The following is a 27763-nucleotide window of genomic DNA, read 5'->3' as shown; positions in this document are numbered from 1 at the left end:
AAAGCTGTACTCTTTACGAGTGTGTCGCTTACCCGGTTTAGCCGGGTGAGCTAAACCGGGTGAGGTTGGTGCACTGTAAACCGCATGTGCTAATGCCTATATAATCTGGCTGATTGGAGACTGACCCGGTTTCGACATTCCTTCCGCCACCGAATTATTCGAATATACAATAGCAATCTTATCGTTTTTTTTTCACATGTAGTATAGAAATTTGTAAAAGATACATAATGCAGTTATAATAAAATATTAATTTTAATTAATTCAAAGTACGTTAAAATATGAAAATTTATATTTTATAAAATTCAAGGGAAAGTCATTGGAAGGTGGAATCGGCGCTTCCATCGCTTCCAATGACGGCACGCCACTGATAAAATTATGAATTGCAATCTTTCAACTAAGATCAGTCTTCTTCATAAATATGTATGAATCAAATTATTATTAAAAAAAATTTCTGGAAGTATAAGAAATAAGGTGAAAAAGAATGTCTTCTGGTATATCATACAAAACAAAACAGCATCCAAAAGTCTCTAAAACTTTTCTTCTCAAACTTTCTTGTCGAAGAAAAAAGTTAATCAAATCATATCAAGGTTATAAAACGAATAATTATTTATGAAATGCGTGAATCTGATGCCAAAAATCAATTACTTTCGATTTGTAAATGTAATGCTTTATTCGTTATGAGTCGAAAGAGTGCATCATTCCAGGTGGTTGGGAGTATTTGTAAGAGTTTATAAATAAACTTTGAAGTTGCAGAAGATACTACATATCGAGGACATGGAGAATCTCCAAACACAGCTTCTTTTATTGTTTCTAACATAGAAGATGATTCGATATTTTTAGGACTACCAATTCCAAAATTTTTCAAAGTGATATCGTGATATTTCTGAAAGTATCCTTGATATAGTTTCTTATTCTCATCATCCATTTTCTCCCACATTTCTTCGGAATGTTGTGAATGATTTGCCATGATATTTGTAACTCGAGCGAAATCTCCTGGCTCGATCACTATTACCTTAACACCAAATTTATCTAATTCATAACGCAAAACATCAGAAAATCCTTCCAGGGCAAATTTTGTAGCGCAATAAACTGAAATACCCGGATATGCGATTTTTCCATTTATACTCGTAATGTTAATAATTCGACCTGAAAAACAGGAAATTAAAAATTAAATGGAATATCGAATATTTTATTTTTATTAATAAATAAATTGAATTAGTCTATACTCCTTTAAGAAGATTTTAATATTTTGTTTAAAATTTTTTATTTTGAACAATTTATACTTATTTTTTCTTCAATTTGAACAATGAAATCAAAAAAGTAAAAACACAAGTTACATTAATTCATTTAATGTGATATTGAAATGAGGAAAAATAATTATAATTTAAAAAGTTAATAAAACTGATTTATATAAACAATTGCATATGATAAATAAAAAATATTATGTGTAGGCATATATAAAAAATGTATAGGTGTATCCGAGAAAGCCAGCCAACAAATAGATAAACATTAAAATAAAAAAAGTCAAGTGTCTTTCGGTCCAGACCGGAATTCCGTTAATTGGGGTCTCCAGCCCTAAGCTTTCCGTACTTAGTCTGAATTTTAGTGGTGTCTTGCCCCTATATAACACACTTTTCCTGATAACAATCGGGTCATACCTAACTCCGTACTCGAGAAAATGTTGAATTGAAATAATGTGACATCCAATATAGTCCAGAAGTTCGTATATACCTAATCGGGGCCGGAAGCCCCGATTAGGTATATACGAAGTTCCTAAGCTTTCCATATCTGATTTCGATTTTCATTAATCTCGAGATTAACGAAAGATAAACAGGTGGCATTTGATAATTGTAGCCAAATCATGAACAAAAGAAATTTTTATTTGTGAAATTTAACTCTAGTAAAATTGGATTTTTGAATTTACCAAACTGATTAAAATAATAATAATAATAATAATAATAATAATAACTCTCCCGTGGTCACCACCTGGTCGTGGTGGGAGAGCCCAGTAATTTTACTGATCCATAGGGCAATGCAGGCTGGAGCACAAGCTCCTGGTAGGGACACCCATGCCAGTAAGGTCTATGGGGAGAAACGAAGCTAAGAGTGACCACACACCCACATTCTGTGGAGATATGTATCATGGTAGTAACCAGATCTAAATGTGATACCGGCTCGGACGTCGCCCGGGTTAACAAGGTCCGCGCTCGTGAGTTAGGCAGAGGCTCACGTTCGAAAAATAGGCCACAGTCTCCCTTGGTTACCGGTGGCGAAAGCAGCACCGGCCCAAGCATGGCTACTGCAATGCCCTCAACAGATATGAGGAACCAACCCAGCCTTGGTGTTTCTCTGGCAATGCATCCACAGACCACAAAGGCTGGAAAACCACGCCAACGGATGAAATGGACAGTAGAAATGAACGAGTTTATCATCCGTACTTATTACACCATCACAAAACTCGAAACAAACATGACAGCATACAGACAACAACTACACCATAGATTCACACAACAGTATCCTCATCTCACTGTCACCGAACAAAGGGTTGTTGATCAAAAAAGAACAATTATACACAACAACCTTATCCCACAAACAACACTTGAACTTATCAAACAACAGGTTGCTGATCAAATACATCAACAGACAGAAACATCTAACATTAATGAAGATCATGTAACCTGTCAGGATAATCCAGTAACAAGCATTGATAATAACACACATACAACAATTACCACTAATGATACTACAGACACTTCCTCATCCATCACTGATAACATAGACATGGATTTAGTTAATACGCTCTCACTTATATTTCAGGAAACACTCACTAAATATACAGGCACAGATCCCACACAACGACCACGAATACCAAAAATCAACACGTCAAAGGAAGTAGGAAAAACACTAAATTATGTAAACACTCACTTACTACCACACTACATTCATTCAATTTCTACACTCTCAGACATTCATACATTAGTTTATGCTGGGGCAGTCACAGTAGTGACACAACATGGACTGAAAGTACAATCACAGACAAATACACAGAAAACACAATTCTATCACAAGCCTGCCTGGCAGAGAAGAATAGAAACACAAATAAATGACATTAGACAGCAATTAGGCAGGCTGACACAATACACTAAAAACAACATAACACCCAAATTAAGGAAACAGCTCAAAAACATTTTCAAGAAAATAAAAACACACACAAAACACGAACATCACAACGCACGCATTACAGAATACATTGATACACTAAAACAAAAACTTGCTGCCAAAGCACATAGACTCAAACGATACAAAACATGTACACTACGAAAACAACAAAATAAATTATTTACAAACAATGAAAAACTCTTTTACAGACAAGTTAATAACAATGCAAACACTGATACACAACACAGTGGCACACCAACAGAAGAAGAACTCACAACATACTGGTCTTCTCTTTGGTCCAGTGCTGTCACGCACAATGCTGATGCAGGCTGGATCAAGGAGGAGAACAGAAACTTGCACAACATACCAACTATGCCCTGTGTTGAAATAAGCATACATGATTTCCAATACACTGTTAACAGAACACACAACTGGAAGACACCTGGTGTAGACAACATTCACAATTTCTGGTACAAAAAGTTTACATCATTGCACCAGGAACTAGCTAAACACCTAACACACATCATCATCAATCCACAAGACATGCCAAATTTTCTTACTCAGGGCATCACCTACATGAAACCTAAAAACAACAATACCACAGACCCCACACAATACAGACCAATTACATGTCTTCCAACACTCTACAAATTATTGACATCCTGTATCGCAAACAAAATATACAAACATATTGAAGAACACGACATTCTAACGGAACAACAAAAAGGTTGCCGTAGAAATCACAAGGGATGCAAAGAACAGTTACTCATAGATTCAGTCATTCTACGGCAAGCACACAAACAACACAGAAACATACACATGGCATATATAGACTACAGAAAAGCATTCGACAGTGTTCCACACAGTTGGCTGCTCCATATCCTACACATGTACAAAATACATCCATCACTCATTGCATTCTTTCAAAACACTATGCAGCACTGGAGAACAACACTACATCTCAGGGTTAGTAACACTTGCATACAAACAAACCAAATTTTTATTAGGCGAGGAATTTTTCAAGGAGATTCCTTGAGTCCTCTCTGGTTCTGCTTAGCCCTGAATCCATTATCCAACATGTTAAATAACACACAATATGGCTACAATATCAGGCATGAAAAAACAACACAGTATACACTGTCACATCTCATGTACATGGATGACATAAAACTCTATGCATCCACACAAAAACAACTTCATCAACTCCTACAAATCACACATTCATACACCAAGGACATACAAATGGAATTTGGCCTAGATAAATGCAAAACAGTTCACATAGAAAAAGGAATCCTGAAGAAAGAAGATTTTGCACTTGGAAATGGAGACGTTATTGAATCCATGGAAGAGGGCGAGTTCTATAAGTATTTAGGATTCCAACAGGCCAAACTAACAGAACATACACAAATAAAGCAAAGATTAATTAAAGAATACCAAAGTAGGTTAAATGCTATTCTCAGAACAGAGTTAAATGCAAAACACACAGTTAAAGCAATAAACACATATGTCATCCCAGTACTCACATATTCTTTTGGAGTTATACATTGGACTCACACAGATCTTGAGCAACTCCAAAGGAAAACAAGAACTACACTCACTAAGCATAAACAACATCATCCTAAATCCGCCACAGAAAGATTAACCCTTCCACGTAAAGATGGCGGACGTGGCCTGATTGACATAGTTAACCTTCACTACAAACAAATACAGTCACTGCGAGAGTTTTTCTACAAAAAACAAGAAACATCACAATTACATAAAGCAGTAACTCTAGCAGACTCAAATAACACACCATTAAACTTACACTCACATCATATGGACACAACACAACATATAAAAAGCATAGACACCATTAAGCAAACATGGGCTCGAAAGGCACTCCATGGCAGGCATCCTTACGACCTGGCCCAGGATTTTGTTGACAAAACTGCGTCAAACAGCTGGTTAGCTCGGGGATGTCTCTTTGGGGAGACGGAAGGATTCATGATTGCCATACAGGATCAGGTCATAAATACTAAAAACTACAGAAAACACATACTCAAAGATGCAACACTCACAAATGACACATGCAGAAAATGTCACATCATGCCAGAAACTATACAACACATCACTTCTGGTTGCAAGCTCTTGGCACAGACAGATTATTTACACAGACATAATCAAGTAGCGAATATAATACACCAAGAGCTTGCAAAGAAACACAAATTAGTAGACATCCACGAACCATACTACAAATACATTCCACAGACAGTATTGGAAAACAACACGCACAAAATGTACTACGACAGAGCCATAATCACAGATAAAACAATTTACCACAACAGACCAGACATCACACTCATTGACAAACACAATAAAATCACATACATTATAGACATATCCATTCCAAACACTCACAATATACAAAACACATGTACTGAAAAAATTAGCAAGTACACAGAACTCGCCCAAGAAATAAGGCATCTGTGGAGGATGAATAGGGTGCTTATTGTACCTGTTGTTCTCTCCTCTACAGGTGTCATACCACACACACTACACAAAAGCCTGGGCACATTACAATTGAATAGAAACACATACATCACACTACAGAAGGCCACTATATTGAATACATGTCATATTGTGAGAAAATTCCTGAATACAGACACACACACTGATACACTTCTTTAATTTCTGTTTTGGTTACTATGCCTTGACTTTGGTCCGGCATGGTACACAACCACCGGTGTTGACCGAGTATATCTCACTTAACCCAACATAATAATTAATAATAATATATATATAATACATAATATTTAGACAATGAAATTAAATTGTCATTCAAATCAAGCAATCTCCTAATTTCTTTTAGATTCTTACGTAAATTTTTTGAGGTTATGTGAATGTCCATTTAAGTAATCGCATCTAATTAATTCAAACAAAGGAATAAAAATAGTTTTCCCCAAATTTTCCTGAAATTTGATTTTTTAAAAATAAATTTTTTCTCTTTTCAATTTTCTTGATAAACGAAGATCGTACACTTTGAAATCATTTTCCTTAAACATAAATTGTGTTCACCAGCAATGTGCAATGAATGTTTGACAGAAAAAAAACTCATCGCTTAGCAGAGGATAACAAAATAGTTAACACTGGTATTTTATTTATGATAATTATAATAAGAATTTTTCTTGAATTTAATGAATTTTTATGAAAACGTTTAATAAAATCTTTGCTGGAAGAACTTAAAAATAAAATTTTGCCGAAGATAAAATACCAGCGTTTTAAAGTTTTTGTCTACATACAAATCTATCGAAGAATAATAATTATTTCAAAAAATTTTAAATATTTCATTCAACATGTTTTTGTTATAAATAGAGAAAATAGCTCACGAAATTAAATGAGACTAAATGGAAAAATTATGAATATAGACATTCATTAATAAATAAAAATATAAAAAATTCATAATAATCGTTATTAATAAATGAAAATATAAAAATAATAACCAAATGTAGCATATCAGTTTTAAATAAAAGTCTAGCAATGAGTTGCGTAATTTTCCCGGCGAAAAATATTTAAGAAACATATTAGCATATTTAAAAAGTTGTGTGTGGCGCTATCTGTTAAGAGATTTTACTTTAAAATAACTTTTGTATTATTAATTATAATAAAAAGGTAAAGGGGTTAATTTTGAGATGAAGAAATAAGTTTTTATTTAGTAAAGTAAAAATTTGTAGAAGAATTTAGAGCAGAAAAATTTCATACCTTGGAAGCTTTTTGAGATACGGTCCTCGCCCCTAATAACGTTATCTCCCGAACCAGTGGTCCGATTTTCCTGAAAATTACTGAAAACATTTCCCTTAATACATAAAACTCCCTGCAAAATTTCAGAAATGTTCGACAAAACTCATAGGAGTTATTAAGCTTTAAAGTGGGTGAAAAAAATCGTGTCCCATCCACCCACATCCACACACAAACACCCATACATACAGGAAAAAAAACCCAAGTTTTTTTTATTACGATACTTTCCTTCTGTTATATAACATCCGGGAAAGTATTAATAAAAATGAATGCGACATTTGGTTATTGCAAAAAAAATATACTTTTAAAATCCATATTAGCACTGTTTTCTCAATGATATATTGACTAGTTCAATTAAGCTTAAAATGTCATGATATAGAATGCAAGTTCAAGAGAAGTAAAAGAAATTATGTTCAAGAGGCTTATAAATTTTATTGAAAACGCTTTGCTTAGTTAAAACCATAGCAACATAACAGAAGTACAAAAATCTCTTCTAAACTTTTTCATAAGATTTTAGGATTGTGAAGCTTTAGGATGTCTCAAATTTTATTTACAAACCTTCATTGTATTTATTTATACGAAAGTTTTTTGCAACATCATTTTATCGAAATATATTATCATCAGATCTTATCTAAAAGACTTTCATTTCTAGTGCATCGTACATTCGAAGTTGATAGGATAGATCGTTAGATTTTATCCTGTCAGCTTACAAATCTGAAAGGACTTTTCAAAACTTCTCTAAAAGATTATTGTGATGATGGAAAACAATATAAGTAGATTAAATCGTAATAGAAAATTCTATAGTAATAATTAAAAAGTTAATAGTACTTGTATTAGACCCAAACCTTTATGTTTCCGAATAAGAGGAAGAAACATTTTGGTCATTCGGATTGTACCATAAAGATTAATATCCATTTGATAGCAGCACTGCCTCCAAGTTAACCAATCAAATTCGCCATAAATGCAAACTCCAGCGTTGTTTATTAAAACTAGACCTAAATAACACAAAATAAATATATTAACTACACTTATGTAGGCCTATATTGGAAAAATATCAAATATTTATTTTATTGATTTGATTTTTGTGAAACCGTGTTGTATTATTCTTAGAAGTATCAAACACAAATTCGTGTTAATAACAACCACTTGGCTTTTTTCCACCTTTATTTAGTTGACTCAACTAAATAAAGGTGGAAAAAAGCCAAGTGGTTGTTATTAACACGAAATTTGTGCCTTCTATTTATTTTATATTAAACCTTATATATAAATGATGTATTTAGTTTTATTTTCACGCGATTTTAGATAACTTGTGTATATAAATACAGTATTAATATTTGTCGTAATTGTAATGTAGTGACTAGAATGGCCAAATTGACGCGAATTGTGAAGGTTATACGGCCTTCAGACCCTTCTTATCGTTGAATGTAAATGATTACACTCGGAAATTTCTGGGGAATACGAAAATAAACTCTGCTTCAACATGGGCAAAACAAAGGGCATTGTGTTTTCTGTCCCCATCACTACCAGCCTCTGCAAACGTGTTCCTTGCATCAGGTTTCATGACTCCTCCTCTGTGAAAATTGTCCAGTACCTAACCAACCTTGCGTGGTCATCGACAACTCTCCTGGAAGCAGCATATTAAACACATTATAAGTCGTACCAACCTCATCTTCAACAGTCTTCTCCGTGTCGCGAGGAACATTTGGGGTCTCGACCCTGAAGCCATCAACTGTATTTATAACTGTGTTTCCCTGCCCATAATTTGCTAAGCGCCCGTCGTCTGAGGTGAAGCTACTTCGCAGGCACACAACCATCAGCACCTTCGGAATGCGCAATGGCACGCGTTGATCCATCTCACCCGCAGTTACTAATGCTAAGATAACATTGCTAAACTGTCTGTAATGCTGCAATGGCCTCTAATGCTGTATTGCCAGTGATTGCTGGTAAGATTCCCATTCTACATCAGATCCATTTCTCCACTGCCTGTGCCAACGCTCATGCACCTGAAGGGACAATCTCACTGTCATAACTAAAATCTAGAACTGCTTGTCCATCAACTAGCTCAGGGGTCATCAAGGCACTCAGGGCAACGAGCGAGCAACTCCACGGGGCTGCTCCTATCTACATACAAGAACGACATCGGCCGTACACAAAGCGTTCAGCCGGCAGAAAAGAGGGTAAGGGAAAGGAGAGGGAAGAAAGAGGAGAGGAGATAGACAGTAGAGAAAGGTAGGATTCCTGTAAACGACGTACATAAGGCTATAATACCCTTTATGTTTAATGTTGGCGTGCAGTTCTTAGACCTTCAAGGCCGTAGTCCCCCGAAGGGTCTAAAAGAAAACCTGAGTGTAGCGAACACCAATAATTGAGTGGCGCCACAAATAGCTGGGTGTAGTAGTGCCAAATGGAAGTTAGTAGAAAGACTTATATCTACTTAATACTAATAAAACTGATCGCGATCGCGAATCTTAATACTACTTAACAGTTAGACAGCAGTGCGAAAAGCAAACGAACACAATGACAAACTAGACGAGACGAACAGACCGACAGAGACAAACGAGCAAGACCCCAAACCCATGTTATACCACTATTTTCTATGATCTGCATATATCGTACAACGTAACCTATGTATAGTACAGTACGTCTTACCCGACTGTGCCTAGCGGTTTCGGGTCTCAAATAAAGATTAATCTGACTGACTGCATGGATATGGTCTACATCTCTGTTAAGGTCCTAATCGTGTCTTTCAGAGATGCAATTGTGCCGACATGTGTGTGTATGCATTTCTCGATTGTTACTAAACAAAGGTATTGTTTGAACTGGTTTTGTGTCTTGTAATTGACGAATATAATATATCTCATGAAACATAATAACATTGTTCGTTAAAATTACGAAGGATTAAATTTTTCTGCTATTACATGCTTCCCTACTTTAATAATTTTCTATCATGGCATCCAACGGGCAAAGTGGATAGGCTATTCACTTTTTTTTTTTTTTTTTTTTTTTTTTTTTTTTTTTTTTACGTTGTTGTTGTATTTGAACCTTAGTAAATAAAATTATTTGTTTTTTAAATTTTATTGCATTATTACAGTAACTTTGTATTTTTGTGTAACTTCGAGTTATAATAAAATAGTAGTGTAGTAGTGTTTTTTTATGGAGTAACAAAAAGCGATTTTACGATTTTGGCCTATGATTATGCTAAAACGAATGTGATGAATGTAGATTGTACTGAAATGGGAATAAATAAAGATTTTTAGGTTTTCTTTCTTATACTAAAGCATATTATTAATGTTGAGAAGAGCAATTACAGGAATATCTACTTTGCACCGGTGGTCAGATGCAGTGAATAGATTCCATTTTTTTTTTCCAGTTATTCCGTTAATCGTCATCAATTTCAATTTTGTAACGTAATTACTATGCATAGATGAAATCTTATTCTACAATGAATCTGCAGTAAAAATTTAAAAGCTTAGTAATTACAATGATAAAAATTATAAGCACTTAACATATTCACTACGCTAGACCTTCCATTACAAGAATTTGCTAATAATAAAACAATATTAATTTGTCTTTAAATTTGCTAAAATGAAAGTTTTATTAGTGACATTTATTTTTAAGAACGTCACAAATTCAAAATTATACGTAGTAAGATCCATGTGCAGACGCATTGTCATGGAGAAAGTACTGTACCATTGTACACTTCGCTACATTTCTGGACATTTTATGTCGTTTGAATGATTCCATCCGTCATAAATTGCCTGAGGTACAGTATAGTACGTATATTCTGGTACAAATTAACTGATCATAACAATTATACCGTAAAAATTACTTTATTTATTTGCCAATTGCAAAATTATGTCGAACAACTATTTGATAATGCGGAAGAATTTTTCTTAAATACATTGAAAAATTTTGTTTGATAAGAAGTTGTTTTAAATTTTCTGTCCAGAAAGTACTAAGAGAGTTTTATATTTCTCCAATCAATGTCTAACTAAATCCATTAATTTAGCTAGGGTCATAATGGGTCAATGGATAGTGAGAATAGACATATCCGACCCACAACAGTGGAAAGTCCTATAAAAACTGTGAGGATTCTCATCCTTCACAACACTAGGTTGAAGCCCTTATCTCGTCTGCCACCGGCTATCGTGATAAAGAATTAGAATAAGATTACTTAAAACAAGTTAGAAACTTTATGTTGTAACCTATGTTTAATTTTGTAAACTTTAGAAACATTTAAAGATTTAATGCATATTGAATGGGTGATTGGTTATTTTTACAGTATATATAAATTCATTTTTCTTTATACTGAACGTTAATATACTCATTTTAAAAAATAACTTAATTATAACGCATTCTACACGTTATAGTTGTACTTTTGTACGTGTATTTGCTAATAATTTCGTAAATATCTTTTTTTCTTACTTAAACGAATTGGAACATATTTCAAAATACTATTTTGTTATTGTTTATTTTAAAATGTTTCAAAATTTTTTTAAACATTTAGAAACAAACATTAAAGAAAGATCATTTATAAAATAATGTTTTAAAAATATGGAAGAATATTTTTGTGATTTTTACAAATTTTGAGATAATAGAACATTTCAAAATTAAATCAGCTATTTATATCTGTAGATAATTGGCGTGTTTACTTACTCTAGATAAATAATGTTAGTCAATATTTAAATATATGATTAATAAAGACAATCATAACTATTCAAAATGAAAATAACGTAAGTTATATATATAATATATATATATAATAAAATATAATATAATATATATAATATATATAATATTATATATATATTTATATAATATATATATAAATATATATAATATAATATATATAATAAAGTGTATATATATATATATATATATATTATATATATATAACACTTTTTTCCGATATGCACTAAAAAGACCTTTACAAACTATTAAAACTTACTTTTCTGATTCCATTCGTTCTTGACATATTCTAGAGCGTTTTCGACACTTTCTTCATTTGTAATATCTAAAGGAACTATTTTTAGTCTCTCCGATTTTTGTTGTTTCAACAGATTGGCTCCATTTCCATCGGGAAAGAGACAACCAGCGAATACCGTGCAGCCCAAACTGTGAAGATAAATTGCCATTTTATGTCCTAGTCCACTATCGCAACCGCTAATGAAAACACATTTTTCGAAATTGAATGTTGCTTTTGCCAGTTTAAAATATAAAAATGTTATAAAAATGATTACACCTAAAATACAGTAATAACTGCAGTCTTCCATTGCGAAAGTGAAGCAATCTCGAATGACAATGTCTGGAATTTAGCGATTTCCTCGAGTGAAGGTCAAACTTCTGCAAAACAAGTAAAATTTATGATAGCGAAAGAAAACTTCGATATTGTACATAATTTTTAGAATCAAGTATTGTATAAAATACAAAATAACACGTTTAAATTGCACAAAAGGTTTATTTCTGTTTAACACTTTAACTTTATATTTTATATATTTAAGTTCTTATATATATCGCATATTGGTATATATACATATATATTAAACGAATTTAATAAACATCAACTTACACAGTTATAAAAATTAAATATAAAACTTAGGATGATAAATTTAAATTTAAGTATAAATATTTAAAATAGGTCAATTTTAAAAGATATTTGATTTTTACTGTTTATAACTTAAAACTTACAAATTTCAAAATTTATTTTATTATTTGATACATCTTTATTAGCTTTGTAAAATTTTAAACATTTAAGTACAAGAATTGAGAATATTTTTATGTTGTATGCTCTAGAAAAATACACAATAGAATAATAAATAGAAAGAAATTAAAAAAACAAAAAACAAACAGGAAGAATAAAGTTTCAGTCAAATAATTTTGTTAGAATTAATAATAATAATTACAATACAAACATCTGAGATAAAAACATAATTCAGTAAACTTAAATTACCACAAAATATGAAAGGAATGACTGACAATAAGGGGAATTGGATGGAGTTTTATGGTAGACTATGTTTTCGACAGGATCCTACAGTAATTCTGTAAAACTTGATCTAAGTCGATCAAACAAAATCCTTCGTTTTAGGAGTTTATATGGAGATGAAATCAGGGGGTTTCGAAATTACATGCAGAAATAGTCCTAGGATTTGTGAGACCCTAGGTAAAGTTTATTTTTAAGGCTTATTAAAAGCGCGATGGGACTAGAGGTAATTTTATTTAGGTTAAATAATATGAATATTTGTATTATAAAAACAGACAGTAGAACACACAATAAAGTAATAATAAAAATATAGATTATACGATAGTTTTATAATAAATTTGAAAATTCACTACATGCATCCTACAGAAATTCACTTACAAAACTGCTCTCCTGCTGTTAGCAGGCTGAATTCATCAATTACAGAGAAAAATCCAGTTTTGAAACAACACAAAAATTCCTTTTACGTATGTAAAAAATTTTTCATACACTTAATAAAATCCCTCTCTTTGCAAATTCTCTTTAGCAGCCAGTAAGAGAAAGCTAGCAACCTTGCTGGACTTTCCTGACATTATTTGTTTTCATTCCTAATAATTGCTCTATTATTTTTATCTTCAGATTCACATAAAATTACTAATACGAATTCACTCGAAATTACGGTCATTTAGGCTTTTTTTTTTTTTTTTTTTTTTTTTTAATTCTTTTCACTCTGTGGACACTAAGAGGCTCTTTTTTAGCAACCCATTAAGGGTTCGGTCAGGCCCACAATGGGGCGACCGGATGGTGAGGGACGGCCAGACAGGGACCGGGTGAGGGACAACCCCGCCGCCCTATTGTGAGTCTGACCGAACCCATAATGGGCTTGCTAAAAAGAGGCCCTCTTAGTGTCCACAGGGCGAAAAGAATGAAAAAAAAAAGAAAAAGAAAATAAAAGAATATCTCGAAGACGCTTGTTTTGTGCAAAATTTCAGATTTTTCTATAAACGGGTTGCCGAAATATAAGCAATCGAAAAATGCAAAAATGCTGTATTTTTTTCTTTTCTTCATCCGACACTGCAGATGCTTTCACAGAAAAACTACTGGATCTGGAAAGCTGAAATTTTAAACCTAAAACATCTCTCGTTATCAGTGAGGTGCTGATGAAACTTCCGGGTTGATAGGTCAAAGTTCAGGGGAATACACCCATAGAGCTATTTTACTTTTATCACTTAATTTCATAGTTATAAGGATAAAATTGGATGGAAACGAATAATTTTCATTCAAAACGTTATCCAAAATAACGAGCTCAAATTTATGCAAATTAAAACTTTTGTAACGATTTTATTAACGAGGTATTGAAAGTGTTCGATCGGTTTCAAAGCAGTATCAGGATTTTTACCTGTACTAATGTTTTTTAATATTTTAATTTCGCTTCGTTGCAACATGCTTATTTTTATAGATAAAAGAAAAAAGAAAAAATTTCCAAGAAAAAATTTGACTGTCATCCAAATTGTCATAATTTTTTACTTGAAATTTTTTTTTACATATCAGATGTTTTTGTTTGGATTATAAAATGGCAAAAAGCTTAATTTTAAGGGTAGAGATGAGTTTTATTAAAAAAATTGTAAATGCTTATTATATTATTTGCTTTTATCCTTCACGTAAATTTAGTAATTTAACTCATCACAAAGACTTAATTTATGTTGTATTAGTACTTGTTATATCAAGGAAAAATAGGTCCTTTTAATTTGGAGCGTCACATGATCATTCAGAATGCATACTTTGGTGAAAAGTATAATAAGTTTGTTAAAAAGTCTAACACCCGTCACCAGAAGACAGAAAAGTGTTATACTAAACTTCTGTGATACTTCTATTAATCAGACTTTAGTATATTTGACTTCTTTTTCTTGACACTGTTTAACAAATCCTAATATTGTATAAATAAGTCTTCCTGGACGAGTTAAATTTCTAAATTGTAAACGCTAAGTTAATAATGAGTAAATCTTCATTAAGTCCGACCTCATTCGAGATTGACACATGGCCCTCTCTAGCTTCCCATTTTGACCTTTAACCACAAAAATTTAATAACATCAATCACTCTAATACTCAAACTTCCCTGCAAAATTTCAGAAATTTTCGACAAACGGCAAATAGATTATCAAGCTTCAAAGTGAGTAAACAAAATCGTACACCACACATACGTATGCAGGCACGCATACACACACGACCACAGAGGGGGAACGGAACACTTACTCTACCCTGGAATCGAGTAAAAAATTCCATCGTAAAAGTGATTGAGATATTTAACCTTAAACGCTCGATCATATAACTTTATCTGTCTTAAAATTTATCTGTCTTATTAAAAAAAAAACCCAAAAATTTAAATAATTAAATAAAAATTTCTTTATGTAATTATTTGTCTCTATGCTTTTCCCACTGAAAAATTTTCTGCGAATGCTCATACACATACACAAACATCCATATATACAGGAAAAAATCCCAACTTTTTTGCATTTCTCGACGTTTCAAGTTCCAGAGTCCAAAAATGTAAAGATCTTAGAGGGTCATTTTTTGACCGAACGTCATACTTCTTCTTTCATATAACAGTTGGGAAAAGTAAAAATTAATGTTCGAAATATTATCTAGATCTTATGTAGAAAATCGTGTACTTTGAAACGCATTAAAAAAGTAATAGAAGCAGTGAAATATATTACACTATAACAATTATTAATTACAGTTGATTTTTTTGACTTTTCGAAAGTTTACGATAAAAACATGTCAATAAAACAAGCTACGAGGGCCGGATAAATATTCTTCGAGAATTGTAGGTTGGAGGTCCTGTGATCTATATTGTCCACAGGAATCTAGAGACTATGAGAAATTTCGTGGGTAACAATCAAAGGGTTTAAGAATTTCATATAGAAAGGAATCCCCATCCCTTTCTATCTGTATATTAAATTCTTGATGTCGAGTTTTATATAACAGTTGGAAAAAGATTCTTGATTCTTGATTTATGGTAGCTTTTATTTTCCGTATGTCCTAGAGAATAACTAAAAAAATTGGTGGATTGCGATTGAAGGGGTTTAGAGGATACACAGACATTTTATTTTATATATTGAAAATTGCTGGAGATTTTTCTACCCGTCCGGATTCGATTCCGGGTTCCCAGAGCGGTAGGCTGTCACCTTGACCGCTATACATCCGGCTGTCATACCTACATATTTAGAAGACAAGCTGTGAATAGTCTTGTATGGGGTCCCTGGGTGGAACAGGCCCATTCTGTTTTTTTTATTTTGTTTTGTTTTTTCAACAAATGAAATAGAGTATGTAGAATGTTTCTTTATTAAATTAATAAAAAGTAGTTTTCAAGATTTTTGGTCGGTGGATCCAAAAAAAAGGTTACAAGGGAATAAAAAATTATTTATTAATAATAGACAGAAAATACAAAAAGGAATTAAGAGGCATACTTGCCAATCACTTTTCCACATAATCACCAAATCTATTTAGGCATTTATCTGAACGCAAGACCCACTTGTATAACCCGGCTTGGTAGAATCACGTCCCTGCCCATTGAGCCAATTCTCGGCAGCTGTTTTCACATCACTGAAGAGAACCTTGTTCCAGATAAGTGTTTCTTCATTTTCAGAAAAAGGAAATAGTCACTGGGTGCCAAATCTGGGGTTGTATGGGGGTGGCTCCAGACTTCCCACTTGAACTTTTGCAGCAATTGTTGAGTTTTGCAAGCAGTATGGGACCTGGCATTGTCATGCAGGAGGATGACACCATCACTCAACATGCCAGGGCGTTTGCGTCAGATGCCCATAAGAAATGAATCCCAGCTCGCACCTCCAAGCGTGACCACTTTTCTAAACGTCTTGCCATTTCAATCACTCTGACGCGTCAGTGAACTTACACTACCTACCCGCACAACCGCTGTAAGACAACTAGTACCATCTGTCTCCACTTTGGGAAAAAATATTCCCTCCACATTAATTACTTTTCAAATGCTGCTGCTTGTAACCCTTTTTTTGGATCTACCTACGTAAAAATGACATTAATTTATAGGTGTAGAAACCACTATGGATCCTTTAGTTTTCTCTAGAACCAGGGAAGAATACCTAGCTCCTCAGGTCCGACTCGACGGCCTGTATATAGGCTGTATAAATAGGGCCTATATCACATGTACTGTACACACAGATAATAGGAAAATAAAACACTTTAAAATGTTTAGAAATTATAAGTCCTTTGAAATCACCTACTGTATCCTGATATGTGTTGCATTACGATCTTATTTTGATACGTTCAACATTTTTTTCCCCCTTTAAACAATGGTTACATTAATGCAAAAACGTTCTGAATTAGACTTTGTTTAAACGTAGGTATTATATAATCGATCTCAAATGTATACATTATAGGTAGGTGGAGTGGAGGTGTTTATTTAAAGTTTAATTTAAAATAAGATTTGAATAAAATTTTAAAAAATTTCATTATAATAATCTAAAATAATCAGTTAGAAAATACTTATTTATACGAATTCGTTATTATTATTTGTTAAATGTAAGACAGATTGTAGCATTGAAGTTACGTCAGCTGCAGTAAATTTGGCGCCAAAATGGTTAAATTGTCATCACGGTTGGCGCCATCTTGTGTTGATTTGTTTTCAAGATGCGTGCATGGGGACCGAGTTGTGTTTGTTATTGTAGTTTGAGTGATTAGTCGCGTGTTACTTTTTTAAAAGAGTTAAAACAATTGAAAATCGTAAACATTATATTCAGATGGAACAAGTAATAGAAGTTAGGACGAGACGTTTTTAATGTAAAGAATTAATTCTTTAACAGTATTCATGGTAATTTATTATTTATTAAACTTATTTAGTAATTAGTTAGAATTTGATTAGTTTGTATTCATTATTTGTATGTTGTATATTGAAAAAATCTGTCCTGTCAATATTTTGTTTTTGTTTTATGTAATTATATATTTTAGGAACCCGAAGTTTAATGTGAATATATGTAAATTTCACTTAATTCTATTCATTTATTAATTTATATCTAATTAATAATATGTAAATAGTTTGTACATCAAGTAGCTAGTGTCCATATGTGATGAAACTGTACAAAGATATTGTATTGTAAAACTGTCATTTTTGTGAGTAATATGTTTTAATTGCTGCTGTAATGAAGATTGAAAGACTAAAAAAATTTTATTATACCAATATTAAGATTTTGTATATTGTGAAATTGTGCTTCCATCCTCAGATATTCGTAAGAATAGGTTTTCTTATTAAAAAAGAAGTGATAATTCTTTCAAATTACAATAATATAAAATAAATTCACATCTGTAAAGTGGAATGAATAGTATTTTTCTAATTGATTGTGTCTGTTAGATTTATACATGAACTGCTAGTGCTAAATTAAAGTTTTTTAATATACTTATTTTTAACATACTGAATTTGAAAGTTTCAATTTAACGAAATTAAATAATGATTTGTTTAGATCCTTTATACAAAGGTTGTTATGTAATTTGTGGCAGCTATTTTTCTGTCTGCAAAACATGTGATGACTAATTCTAGAATATATTGGATGTTCTGAATGTCACCCCTATATTGATTTGGGTCAGGGAAGGAATCCAGGGGAACACATGTATATGGAAATCATCGTTTAATAGGTGATACAGCGAACACAATGAAAAAAAATGAACATGGTAATACACAATACAAGCTTCTAATATCTTTCAAAGTTATTTCCAAGACTGTACACAATATATTACCAGTGATGGAGAAAGCAATGAATACTATTGGCCTTATGTGAGTCACTAATGTGTGCTACATCTTGCCAAAGTGCCCTCAAGATGTCCTGTTTAGTGTTTTCTACGCAACAGCTTTGTTACTTCGGGAAGCAAATCAAAATCACATTGACTGAAGTCTGGAAAATACAGAATGTGTTTCAAGACTATCCACTCCCACCAATGTAACAAATGCTGCTGTCTGAGACATTTTTATAGAGGATTATGGCATTGACCATCAGTTCAGGACATGTCTTAAAAACAGCACAATGCAGTTGGTACTGTAGGAATGATTTGTAATAATCAGCATTCACAGTATGGCTCTCACAAACCAGATGACACATAAGAACATCTTAACTGTCATAAGCCAAAATAATCATGACTTTCATGGGTGATCGATTCTATTGATCCTTGTTATCTTCATGATGAACCGGTATGATGCCATTCATTTGACTGACACTTCAGTTTAGGTTTGTTTGTGCATGTTTCATCTACTCTATAAAATTTAATACATTATTCCCTTTGCAATGGTATCACTCCAGAAGAATATGACACTATGAAATGTGTCATATCCTTCTGGATTTCAGTTCACTGATATGGCACCCACTTGGCAGCAACCTTGTGCATTTTGATGATATGTTGTAAAATGCTAAACACTGTAAACATAGATATATCTGTATACTTGGATAATTCCATCACAGTCTAGCACCTAACTGCTTCTAAAAAGTGAGTATTATTTGATTACTGCCACTGACTTGTCTCTTGCTTAACAGACACAATGTCCACTATGCACTATGTGGCTGTTGATATGCATCCACATTGGAATGCCCAAATTCATCTCATCAGTGTTTGATATGGCAAAGCATGCTTCTCATAGCTCTTTGTGACACTGTGCATTTTTGTTGCAGAAGACTGCAGTTTTTAGGTATATTTATACTCTCCACTTTATTTACTTCCATCTTTGAATGGTGCAGCAACACACTGACTGTTTAATTGCATGGTAATGAGCAACCACAGCACATACACCCTCTACCTAGTGGTGACATTCAGAAGCATGTCCAACAAACTTTCAAATATATACTCCAGAATTAGTGTTGCTGCATGTTTTGCAGAAATAAAATAGGTGCCATGAATTCCATAATAACCCTTCCATTTAAAATAGTAACATTTTTAAACTTAGATTTTCATAAAAGTTTTTGATTCTGGATTCTGGTAAAATATTAATTTTATAAATTTTCAAATTGATGATTACTTATTTCATTATTTATTTCAATGGATAAGTTATTATTTAAAATATACAAATATATTTTCAGTTTTAAACAGTTTGTGTTTTTTCAGGAATTTATGCTATTTTATGAACTATGAAAATTTACAAAAATGAACTTATTTAATTTGTTTAACTTATTAATTTGTTAACTTTATTAATAATTTTAATAAATACAAGATTTCATTTAAAATGATTTATGATTTATGTATGTTATTTTTAAGAAAGTTCTTGAAGTTAAACATTAAACCTTAAACAAAATAATTTGAATTTTTAGTAGTTCATTGTTATATTGGGCATGTCAGAAGGCAAATAAGTTTAAATAGAATCCAAGCATGAATAACATTTGTCTAATCAAAAATAAAACTTTGAATACAATTCCAATCTCATTGTTGTTTGATATGGCAAAGTTTCTCCAATGCTTCTCATTAGCTCTACATAATACTCGTGCAATTTTTCAATCTAAGAAAAATAAGACCAGAATTTTCAGTTTATTATTATACTGAGAGGTGTGTTTTTCAAGTAGATAAACCAAATGAGTGATATATCAGATGACACAATATAACATATACAGTAGACCCACGGTAATCTGGCCCCTGTTTAATTCGGCACCCCTATAATCCGACATGCCTATAACAGTACATACAAAGCACATTTATTATGGCATATCTTCGTCAATGCATGCTTAAACATTTAATAAATTTACAAAAATATAAGTACAACTTTTTTATAAAGGTAAAACTTTGCTTTAGTCCATCTTGATAGATTGTGAATGTGATTGCAGGCGTTCATATATTGCTGTTGCATCACACAATGCATATCTACACGTGTCACAATGACTTTGCAAACCCAAAAGCGGAAGCACAAAACATTAACAATTAAAGAAAAAAGTGAGATTCTGGACCGCCTAAATCATAATGAATCTTTTAGTAGCTTGGCAAGTGAATACGGCATAGGATGTTCACACAATTTATGATATTAAAAAGAACTGCGAGAATGTTCAAAAGTCCGTATCAACCATTGACTGAGCCAGGCAAGAGGCAGACACTCAAGAAAGCTGAAAATCCAGAGGTTTAAGAGGCTTTGTACATAATGGTTTCTTCGGGAAAGAAACAGGCGTATGCCTATTTCTGAACCCATATTGGCCGTGAAAGCAAAGCTTTTTACAAGGAGATAACAAAAAAAGGCGACTTTGTAGCTAGCAAGAGATGGTTAGAATGCTTCAAAAGTCGTCATGGAATACGTTTGATGACTGTAACAGGAGAAAAATTCTCTAATGATGCATCCTGCATAGAGCCATTTAAATTGAAATTTTTACAAAAAGTGAAAGATTTAGATCTTTGCCCTTCACGGATATATAATGCAGATGAGTCAGGGCTTTTTTGGCATGTAATACCTAGCAAAATGTTTGTTCCACATAATGAGAGATCTGTACCTGGATGTAAAGTGAGCAAAGAACGTGTAACCATGTTACCTTGTGCTAATGCTTTGGGCACGCACAGGCAGATGGTGGTCGTTGGAAAATCAAAGAATCCACGAGCATTCAAACACATTGATTTACCTGTACACTATTATGGACAAAAAAGTGTATGGATGACAAAAGACGTTTTCAAAAAATGGTTTGATGAATGCTTTGTGACAGAAGTTAGGAAATGGTTGAAAGATCATAATCTACCTCAAAAGGCATTACTGCTTCTTGATAATGCTCCTGGTCATCCGTCTGAAGAACTAACAACACAGGATAAATGTATCACTGCAATGTTTCTTCCATCAAACTGCACTGCACTGATCAACCAATGGATCAGCATATCATTCAGTTTGTCAAGCAAGACTACAAGAAAAAACTGCTGCTGACAGCCATATCAAAAGACTAACCTATAGAAAAAACGTTAAAAGAATTAAACATGAAAAACTTGGTTTTCTCCCTTTGTCAATCTTGGAATACATTGCCCCCATCAGCCATTACATCATCATGGAAAAATTTATGGCCAGAAATTGTCACCACTACTGGCACCACTCCTCAAATCAGTGTTACTTTGGAAGTCATAGAGCAAGTTGCTACTGAAACAGATTAGTTTGGAAAATTTGGAAATCTGGTATTGTTGAATGGATGAAGAAGAAAGTGTGTTCCATCAAATGTCTGATGAGGAGATTGTCAACCAACTTTCTATTCCAATAATAAATCAAGACAATGATGATGAAGTCATTGCAACTACTCCACGAGTGTCAGCTAAAGATGCGATTAACACATTTGAGCTCAGTATGCAATGGTCTGAAGAGAATGGTGCATCATACAATGAACTTTTACTTCTGAGGAGACTGAGAGACAAGGCCTTACTCTTGCATTTAGCCAATGTAAAACAAAAGAAAATTGACGAATATTTGCATGCACCATAAATTTATTTGTTTATCCATTTTCAAATTAAGATCATACATAGTATGTACCTTGGAAATACTTACATATGTTGTATGCAATTGATTGACATCAATATGTTTAGTTATTATTTTTTTGCAAGTGCTATAGCATTAATGACGTTAATTTTATAATAAACCCTATGCTATCTATTGTGTTGTTTAATTCACTAAGTCCCATATCGTATATTATGGTAATATATACAGATTTGATCTTACCATTTTTATAAGTATGTAATTTGTCGGATTACAAGGTACTCCTTTTCAAAAAAGTTCTGGACTACAAGGGGTTGGTGGCAGTACTCTATATTCTGACAAATATGATCATCCGACACCACCTTGCAAAACATTTGTTGGATTACCACGAGTCTACTGTATCTATCCATCTGTTTTATCTGTTTTTGATCTCCATGCTGACTTATTTATGGGATGTATTTCATACAATAGTAGTTTCAATGATTGGAGTAAGGTAATATTTCTTTGCAGTAGAAATTCAATAACAACTGAGTTTTTTAAAATTATTGGCTAAACCACCTTTTATATTTGAAAGAAAAATAAAATGAAATATCTGAATGAGCAATATAATGTGGAGCTACTGTATTATGTAAACATTACTAGAGATTATTTTTGAAAAATACACATTTAATAAATTGTTAACTGGAATAAAATTTATATATTTGAGCAGGTTACTTGACTCCACATGAAGTAAGAAGAAAACTACAATGCTAAAATAAAATGAAGCGTGCAATGCCATAAGGTTGTAAATGCCATTTTTCTCAAAATACATTTTATTGAAGAAATGAATTTTAAATGCAATGGTTTTTCCTACAAAAAAAATATTGTGGCGATAGTGGTGCTCTAAGTGGCTATATTTTGAAGATGAATTTATGTGCAAGCCATAATGTTTTAAGTGCCAAAGTGCAAGCCACATGGCTTTTGGCGTGTAAAATGTTATGGTTTACATTTACATCATTTTGTTATTCCAATTTATAATGCAGTGAGTTTTTTACGCAGAACCAGATAACTGAATCCCAGTTTATTAATAGTTAACCTGTATCACCTTATTATTTGATATTTCAAAATGATATTCGGTCTGCCATTAATCTTTCAAATTTGAAGTTTTTAAATACATTTTAACTTTTATTACACTAAATTAATACCTTATTGTTTATATTTTCCTTTATTTATCATAATTATATTACAATTGATAAAGATTACAGCCCAGTTCAAGTACCAAAACTGCGGGCCCAACATTGTTGAAGCCAGGAAGCAGTCACTAATAGATTATTGCCAGTTTTTAATGTTAAAATTGATATTGAATTTGTAAATTGTGTTTAATAATTTAAATGTAAGTTTTTGGTATTCAAAACTGTTTTTCAGCTGTAGAAACATTAATTTTATGATTGCAATTGTTTTTGGCATTTACAACTTTATGCACTTGCACAATTTTGGCATTTACGTTATGGCTCTAACCCTGTTTTTAAACTTTTTTTGTTTCCTTACTATCATACTTAGATGTTTGAAATTAAACCCAATGTTTTATTTCAAGTGTAAATTGTTAAAATAATTTTTATAGCATTTGATTAAACTTTGTTCATTAGAAAAAGTGTTTTTTCTCTCTCCTGAAAAGTTTGTTTTTTGGCATTTACAACATTATGGCATTGCACGCTTCATTAATGAAGGCATTACTCCAAAAAAACATTAGATTGATCCTCCGTCAGATTTTGCAGAAGTAGAATTAGAACATCAGAATTCAAATTACTGATATATAAGATCTAATGATGATGATTGTTTCCAAAAACATATAATTCTATTAATTGTCTTTATTTATTTTAGTATTGTAGTTTTCTTTTTAAATTCATATATTTAGTTTAAATCTAAGATTATAATTTGAATTTTTTTTATTATTATTTAATTATATTTTTAAAGTAAAATAAAATGTTAATCAGTGAAGTTATTTTAATTGTCATAACATACAAAAGTCTGTCAGCTGTTATATAAGTATGTTAACAATTTGATTTTTAATTAACAACTGATTAATGGGCAATTTCTTGTATTTTGGATACTTTTAGGCACTAAAATTTGAAATTTTAATTATATTAACAGAAAGTTTCTTTTATTTGAATAATTTAATTGATTGAAATAAAGTATAATTTAAAAAATTTTAATTTAGAATTTATTTGTGAGTTAATTTTAAATAGCATTTATTTAATAGGCTTCATCTGGAAAAAGATCATCTCTAATTCATTCCAGAAGAAGTGCTACAAAATTTGAATTGTCTGAAGATCAGAAGCAAGATATTAAAGAAGCTTTCAATTTATTTGATCCTGATGGAACAGGCTATATAGATGGAAAGGAATTAAAAGTAATATTTTATAAATTTTAAAAAATATTTATGTAATGAAATTTTTGATATCAAATTACTTAAAATATTTGCAAGTAGAATCTAACATAAATCAACATTATTTTATAAAATATATATTTAAACTACACTTAACTTTAATTTGAGTTTTAAATTAGAACAATAATGAATTATTTTAAGATCAAAATCATAAATTATACTTTATTGTTACATAAATTATCTTCCATATTTGATAAAATTTAATATCTTTCTCATATACATTCAAGTTTTTAAAGGATAAATGGTGCAAAATACTTTGAACTTTATTATTATGTATTTAAAGTTGTATAATAAATTTTTGAAAATGGATTCAAACCTGTAAATTTTTAATATTTGAATGGCATAAAGAAAATCTATTTCTCTGCTCATTTAATACCTATATTCTAATATAAATATATTTGTGAGATTGTCCTACTACTGGACCACTTAACGTATGGCTAGTAACCAGACATGAGGAACTTTAATATTACTTACAAGTCTCAATGAAACAGAGAGTGGATGGATACTACAGACAACAATATATGGCAGAGAACAACGAATAATCATAATTGGAAGAAAGATAACATTGTCAGGTATGCTACTTGGAATGTTTAAGGCATTAATGGGAAAGAGGAAGAATCAGATTCAGTATTCCAGAATGGAAAAATTGACATAGCTGTCACTTCAGAAACAAAGAAGAAACTAAAAGGAACAAAAGAAACTAAAAATTATACACTTATTTATAGTGGAGTAAATAAGAAAACTCATGCCCAAGCAGGTATAATGGATACATAAATATTTTAAGAAAAATATCCTTCATTACACATACTGTACAGAGAGAATCATAGAAATCTGCTTAAAAATTAACAGAGGCAATTTAACCATTATTGGTACATACGCTTCTGAAGAAGGCCGAGAAGAAGAAAATGAAGATTTTTATATAAAGTTGCAAGAAATTCTTAATAAAATTAACAAGAACAATTACACCGTAATTGCAGGAGATCTGAATGCAAGAGTGGGAAACACTCCAGTAAATAAAAATATTGGAACCTTCGGAGTGAATACTCGTAACAGAAATGGTATTAGACTCATTGATTTTGTTGTCTGTAATAACCTTAAAATAATGCATACGCTTTATAACCATAAAAATATACATAAATATACTTGGCAACAACAGCAGTCCAAGTCAATTATTGATTATTTTATTGCTAATGAAAAAATGTCTAAATTATTTCTAGATGTCAGATCATACAGAGGATTTGAAGTAGGCTCTGATCACTTCCTAACCCAAGCAAAATTAAGAATCCCACCTAGAGGGCTAAAAAAGAAACTGAATGTTAGACATGAACCCAAATGAAAATTGAAAGTAAAATTATTATAGGATGATAGTATCAAATGGTTATATACCAGAAGAATTGAACAAGATATGGAGAAAATCCCAGAAGAAAGATATAGAAAATGAATGGGAAAATATCAAAACAATAATAAAAGCAGTTATTGATAAGTCTCTGGACACAGTAAAAGTCAATTCCTGTAGAAGAAAGAAATTGAAAATATTAGACAATGAAATCAAACAACTAATATTACAGAAAAACACAGTATACAAAAAATTTTTAAGTACAAAAAAAGCTGAAGATGCAATAGAATACAAATGCTGCAGAGCAATTGCAAAAAGAGAAATAAGGAAAAGACAACGAGAATCATGGACAAAATTTATTTCACAACTAGAATCAGATCTTTACAAAATAAGACCAAATGCCTTCAAAATATTAAAATTTATGAATCAAGAAATTAAAGAACCCATAAAGATTAATTGTGGTGTGACAAACGACCAGTTTCTTAATTATTATCAAACACTTTGGACAGATCCTACATATACTAACAAGATTTTTGAAAGCAACAATCAAAATAGAACTGAATTATCAAAGAAAAAACTGCTCGAAAGTTTAACCAAAACAAAAAATGGAAAAGCAACAGGAAATGATGGCATAAATGCAGAGTTATACAAATATGCTGGTGATAAATTTCACAAGAGATTATTAACATTCTTCAATAATATATATGAACAAGCCCGTATACCACTTGAATGGAAGAAGAGTATTATACTGTCTATTCACAAAAAAGGAGATAAATTAAAATTAGATAACTACAGAGGCATTAGCCTGTTAAATACCTGTTATAAAATCTATGCTAGAATTCTAAATGAATGATTAAAACAAGAAGGTGAAAAATTTCTTTTGCAATATCAAAACGGATTTGGAGAAGGCAGATCTTGTATAGATTCAGAATTATTACTATAGAAACGAAGAGAATTTAATCTGAATACACGTTTAGCTTACATAGATTATACCAAAGCTTTTGACATGATAAGAAGACCCAAACGTTTTGACATCCTACTAAACAGAAACATACCAAATATTTTACTTCAAAATATATGCAATATTTATGAAAAAAATACCATACAACTTAAGTTCAACAATGCCACTTCAGAATATAGAAGAATAAATCATGAGTAAGACAAGGATGTCCATTGTCACCAACACTTTTTAACATCCATATAGTTAATGTTACCCTAGGTCACAAAATGGCGGCGGCTGGATTTTTTCCCTGCGTTGGAGACTGCGACGGGGAAAAAATTTTTCCCTCGATTCAAGACGGCCACGTGACTGGCCGCCATCTTGAATAGCTCGACAATATACGCGGATTTTAACCGAAATGTAACAAATTAAAAAAAGCGAAAAAGTAATTTTTTACTTACTTTCCGATGAACGTTGGCTACTTCTTCCTTTGTTTCTTTCCTGTCCGATCCAAGTTTTTCCCGGTTTCGCTAACCTCCAGATTTTCTTTCGGTGCATTTCTTTTCTTCCCTGTTCTTTTTCCTTCGGCCACTGTTTTATTGGTCGATTGACGTTTTCTTCTTTTGATGTGAAAGCACTTTCCTGCTTTTTGACATCTTTCCCTTCTTCTTGTTTCTTGTTTCCTTTCTGCTTCGTACTCGCCGCAGGCGCCGAAGGAACGGTTTCGGGCTCGCGCCAAA

At 32.0% G+C, this 27763-nt stretch overlaps 2 protein-coding genes across 2 annotated transcripts in view; one reads left to right on the top strand and one right to left on the bottom strand.

Annotated features, from left to right (window-relative positions):
* Window positions 1-373: 373 nt before the first annotated feature.
* On the bottom strand, window positions 374-12982 carry LOC136978903 (D-beta-hydroxybutyrate dehydrogenase, mitochondrial-like). The gene is made up of 4 exons (XM_067274738.1): window positions 12884-12982; window positions 11882-12276; window positions 7779-7928; window positions 374-1146 (listed from the first exon to the last, which is right to left on the bottom strand). Exons 2-4 carry the CDS (start codon window positions 12204-12206, stop codon window positions 638-640), a joined length of 984 nt encoding a protein of 327 aa, XP_067130839.1. The 5' UTR covers window positions 12207-12276; window positions 12884-12982; the 3' UTR covers window positions 374-637.
* A 4542-nt stretch (window positions 12983-17524) lies between these two features.
* LOC136978910 (uncharacterized) overlaps window positions 17525-27763 on the top strand; it is a 52348-nt gene continuing 42109 nt past the window's right edge. Inside the window, exons 1-2 of the mRNA XM_067274746.1 lie at window positions 17525-17735; window positions 24562-24711. Coding sequence (XP_067130847.1) covers window positions 17733-17735; window positions 24562-24711 — 153 coding nt within the window. The 5' untranslated portion in view covers window positions 17525-17732. The remainder of the gene's footprint in view (window positions 17736-24561; window positions 24712-27763) is intronic.

Source organism: Centruroides vittatus, unplaced genomic scaffold (genome assembly GCF_030686945.1).
Source record: "Centruroides vittatus isolate TY-2023 unplaced genomic scaffold, ASM3068694v2 contig_563, whole genome shotgun sequence".
NCBI classification, from domain to species: Eukaryota; Metazoa; Arthropoda; class Arachnida; order Scorpiones; family Buthidae; genus Centruroides; species Centruroides vittatus.
The sequence above is the reverse complement of the archived record's forward strand: the minus strand, read 5'-3'. Positions and strand labels throughout refer to the sequence as shown.